This window comes from Primulina tabacum, chromosome 15 (genome assembly GCF_025594145.1).
Source record: "Primulina tabacum isolate GXHZ01 chromosome 15, ASM2559414v2, whole genome shotgun sequence".
Classification (NCBI taxonomy): domain Eukaryota; kingdom Viridiplantae; phylum Streptophyta; class Magnoliopsida; order Lamiales; family Gesneriaceae; genus Primulina; species Primulina tabacum.
Window position 1 is genome coordinate 21106843 of NC_134564.1, and position 5249 is coordinate 21112091.

The 5249-nt window shown below is 35.7% G+C and overlaps 1 protein-coding gene across 1 annotated transcript; it reads right to left on the reverse strand.

Moving 5' to 3' along the window:
• Positions 1-1277: 1277 nt before the first annotated feature.
• On the reverse strand, positions 1278-5013 carry LOC142525957 (uncharacterized). Its single transcript, XM_075630239.1, has 6 exons — positions 4416-5013; positions 3835-4166; positions 3346-3492; positions 2512-2655; positions 2236-2367; positions 1278-1712 (listed from the first exon to the last, which is right to left on the reverse strand). The coding sequence occupies exons 1-6, from the start codon at positions 5011-5013 to the stop codon at positions 1278-1280; spliced, it is 1788 nt and encodes a 595-aa protein (XP_075486354.1).
• Between the last annotated feature and the right edge of the window lie 236 nt (positions 5014-5249).

Below are 5249 nucleotides of genomic sequence, written 5' to 3' on the forward strand. Positions count from 1 at the left end.
AAAAAATACAACATAATTGCTGAATTATCTCCTCACAAATTTGCATCTTATTATCCTATATTTTTTTGTATCCTATTTAAAAAATGCCGAGCGTTTCAAAAACTCCCAATAATTTTTGTTATATATAAAATTCTCAATAAATATAACTTAATTTTTGTAACATATTTATCTTTTACGTAAGTAAACATTAAACTGCTTTGTTATATAACATAATTTTATTTTACGATAGTTTTCCCATCAAATTTCTCTCCCTTTAAAAACTTCTTTTCCACAACTACATAACTTTAATATCCTATTCTCTTTATTTATATTTAAATACTTTTATATTATTTATTTACAAAAATTATTCAAGACTATAATTTTTTGTTCAACATTTCCATCTCACTATCTAACATTAATCTTATGATCCACTTCTAAACTTATGTAGATTCCTACAAAATATACACCAGTTTTTTCTGTAATTTATTTAAATCTTCACTATATGATATCATGTATTTTTAAAGTTTGCAATTACATCAATTTTATAAAAATTATAAACGTCTACTTTCTTAAACGTACATTCATACTATATACATCCATATACAGGGAAAAAATAAATATACAATTTTTTTGTATTCTTTTGCTTCTATATTAAACAATTATCCTCTATACTATATGGTTCCCAATTCAGCGCAATATTTATCCTGATTTCCAAAGTACTCGCTGTTTCTTATCATATTTTTTTATTCGAAAAGTAACGTAGATAAACTATAGGATCACATATTCGAGATATTTTACTTTTATATTTTGAAAATAAACTTACTTTATTCATATTTATATAACAGTAGCATTAATGTTATATTTCATAGCATTATATTTATTGTCGTCAACATCACTGTGGTAAATAAAATATATTTCTAAAATATTAAAGGTATTATACCTAATTTAATATCTTTTATTTTTCGCTCGTTATATTCATCTATTTCACTGCCCTATTAAGTATATTAACTCTTATGTCTACATATCTTAGAAACTCAAAGTTACAAACTTCGTAAATACTTCATTTTGAATTCTAAAAAACAAATGTTATGCCTACTTAAATTGAAACAACCCACTCTCATGACATTTATATTTTAAGAGATAACATATGCGGAAGCCTTTCATTTTAAAGGGGAAACTAAATGTTATTTACATCAAAAGATTTTCAAACTTTTCACAAAACAATTCATAAAATATCATCACCAAAATGTAAATACATTTTCTACAAAATACATAATACCCTTTACTATCAATGTTCATCACCCCAAAAATAATTGATACAAATCATACATTTGCTTACCGTCAAATAAATTCGGATAACGATGTTTCATCTCCTCTTCTGGTTCCCACATAGCCTCTTCAATCACTTGATTCCTCCAAAGAACTTTGACAAGGCCAATTTCTTTGTTTCTCAACACTTTAACTTTGCGATCAAGAATTTGAACCAGCATTTCTTCATAGCTCAAGTTAGGTAAAAGATCCAATGATTCGTACCGGAGAACATGAGATGGATTAGAAAGGTACTTGCGTAGCATGGAAACATGGATTACATTATGAACTTGATCCAAATCAGATGGCAATGCAAGACGATAGGCTCGGTCTCCAATCTTGTCAAGAATCTCAAATGACCCAATATAACGAGAACTTAACTTACTCTTCTTCCCAAATCGCAGAACTCCCTTGAGAGGAGCTATCTTAATAAATACATGATCACCAACCTTGAATGCTAAAGGTCATCGTCGAACATCGGCATAACTCTTCTGTCGAGACTGAGCGATCCTCATTCTTTCTTGGATCAATGCCACAACATCTGCTGTTTGTTGAACCAACTCCGGGACCCAACATCTTCCTTTCACCTACCTCTTCCCAAAACAAAGGAGATCGGCACTTTCTTCCATATAAAGCTTCATAAGGTGCCATGCCGATAGAAGACGGGTAGCTGTTATTATACGTGAACTCCACCAAAGGCAACTTGGAATCCCAACTTCCCGAGAAATCAATCGTACAAGCCCTTATCATATCTTCAAGAATTTGGGCTTTATGCAAACTCTTCCAAAACTCCGATGTAAACCTCGGATCACGATCCGAAACTATCGATACTGGTATCCCATGAAGTCTCACAATTTCCTGAATATAAGCCTCAGCGTATTGATTCATAGAATACGTCGTCTTGACAGGAAGAAAATGAGATGACTTGGTCAATCGATCCATGATCACCCAAATAGAATTGAAGCCCTTCTGCGTTCTTGGCAACCCAACAACGAAATCCATAGTTATGTGCTCCCATTTCCATTGCGTTATAGGCAAGGATTGCAACAATCCCGCCGATCGCTGGTGTTCAATTTTAACCTGCTGACAGGTTAGACATTCAGAAACAAATAACATTATATCTTTCTTTATACCTGGTCACCATTAAAGACGACGAAGATCTTGGTACATCTTGGTACTACCGCAATGTACAGAATATGGTGTTGTATGAGCTTCAAGAAGTACCTCTTTTCGAATGTCATCATTCATAGGAACACATATCTTACCTCGAAAGGTCAATAAACTATCACGATTCAACCCAAACTCCGGAACTCCTGTCAGATCACTTTTCCTCTTCAATGCTAATAATTGATTGTCAGACTGTTGTCCCTACAAAATTTGATCAAACAAAGTTGAGTGAAGAACTAATGCTGATAATCGAGCCACTGTACCTGAAGATACCAAATTGATCTCATTCCTTTGCAATTCCAGGAACAATGATTTAGAAATCATAGATCCCAATAAAGAACTCGACTTGTGACTCAAAGCATCCGCAACCACATTAGCTTTACCATGATGATAGCTAATGGTGCAATCGTAGTCTTTCACAAGTTCCAACCATCTTCGCTGCCTCATATTCAATTCCTTCTGCGAAAACAAATAACTCAAACTTTAATGATCCGTAAATATTTCACATTTATCACCATATAGATAATGCCGCCAAATTTTTAAAGCAAAAACCACAGCCGCCAACTCCAAATCATGAGTGGGATAATTTTTCTCGTATTCCTTCAACTGACGAGAAGCATATGCTATCACTTTCCCATGCTGCATCAATACGGCACCTAACCCCTGCTTTGAAGCATCTGTATACACAACAAAATCTTCAGTACCACAAGGAAGTACTAATACAGGGGCAGAGGTCAACTTATCTTTCAAATTTTGAAATGCTTGTTGGCATTCTATGGTCCATTCAAACTTGGTAGCCTTTCGTGTCAAACTCGTCAATGGCACTGCGATCTTCGAAAAATCCGCTATGAATATTCTATAATATCCTGCCAAACCAAGAAAACTTCTTACCTCTGACACTGTCTTTGGAATGGACCATTGCTTAATAGCTTCAATCTTAGAAGGATCCACCGATATTCCTTCTTTCGAAACAATATGGCCCAAAAATGCCACCTGCTCCAACCAGAACTTGACATACAATTGCTTATCCCTCAACAGCTGCAACACAATCCTCAAATGCTCACGATGAAGATCTCGTGTCTTTGAGTAGATCAAGATGTCATCAATAAAAACAATGACAAAACTATCCAAATACGGCTTAAAGACACGATTCATTAAATCCATGAAAACTAAAGGAGCATTGGTTAGTCCAAACGACATCACCAAAAATTCATAATGTCCATACCTCGTCCTGAAAGCAGTCTTTGGTATGTCCTAATTTTTCACCTTCAATTGATGATATCCGAATCAAAGATCGATTTTCTAGAACACGGTGGCTCCTTGCAATTGATCAAAAAGATCATCAATACGTGGCAAATGATATTTGTTCTTAACAGTTACCTTGTTGAGTTCCTGATAATCAATGCATAACCTCAACGACCCATATTTCTTTTTCACGAATAAAACCGGAGCTCCCCATGGCGATGAACTAGGCCGGATAAAACCTTTATCTAATAACTCCTGTAATTGATTCTTGAATTCTTTCATCTCAGTCGGAGCCATTCTGTACGGAGCTTTAGAGATTGGAGCTATACCTGGAATCAAATCAATAACAAACTCCACCTCTCCATCTGGTGGTAATCCAGGCACATCATCTGCAAATACGACAGGATAAACTTGAACCACATCAATATCTTGTAATTGCATATTACTTTCCTTGCGCACATCCAACACTGAAACAAGAAAACCAATACAACCTTTATGCAACAATTTAGTAGCTTGTAGACAAGAAATAATAGGAATACTCATTGACGAGCCTAGACCAACAAATACATCATTCTCATGGTCATCGGCTAAAAACTTCACTGTCTTCCCCACACAGTCAATCACCGCATGATATGCAGATAACCAATCCATACCCAATATAACATCAAATGCAACCATCGGAATAACAATAAGATCAGCAAATAATAATCTAGTACCCACTTGCACAGGACATGCCTTAAGAATACTAGTGGGACATATTTCATCACCAGAGGGCAACACAATATTGAAGTGTAATGGCATAACAGTAGGTTCAACAGACAAAGAATGCATGAACACTTCAGACATAAAATAGTGTGTTGCACCAGTATCAATTAATGTAAGTGCTTCATTGCCAGATATTAGAATATTACCTGATATCACTGAAGAATCAGGATTGGCACCTTCTTTTGTCCTTGTAAAAATTCTGCCTTGAACCTTTCCTTTGTCTGAAGAGAGAGGGCACTTCTGTGCTGTATGCCCCATTTCCTTGCATCGATAACAACGACAACTACCAACCAAACACTCACCTTTGTGTGGCTTGCCACACTTATGGCACAATGGTCGCTCCGTATCTGAAGAAGGCAAAGAAGACTTATTGCGTTGCTCCATCTTGCCTTTTCCTTTGTGGCCACCTCGCACATTAGTACTTGTCCCTTGCCCTCTAGCTTGAAAAGCTTGCCTCCTTAATTGTCGTTCCTTCTCAATCTCTTGTTCATCATGCTCGGCAAGTAAGACTCTCTCAACAATGTCTTGGTAGGTGATCACCTTGGACATATGAACATCTCTTCGAATCTCTGACTTCAAACCACGAAGGAAGTGTTTTCCCTTATCTTTGTTGTTTTCAGCTATAAAAGGAACAAAAACACATCCTTCTTAGAACTTCAAAATATACTCAGCAACAGACATAGCATCCTGCTTCAATTCAAGAAATTCCTTCACCTTCTTGGCCTTGACCTCTCTTGAAAAATATTTGGTGAAGAATAATTCCTTGAACTCGTCCCACTTTAATT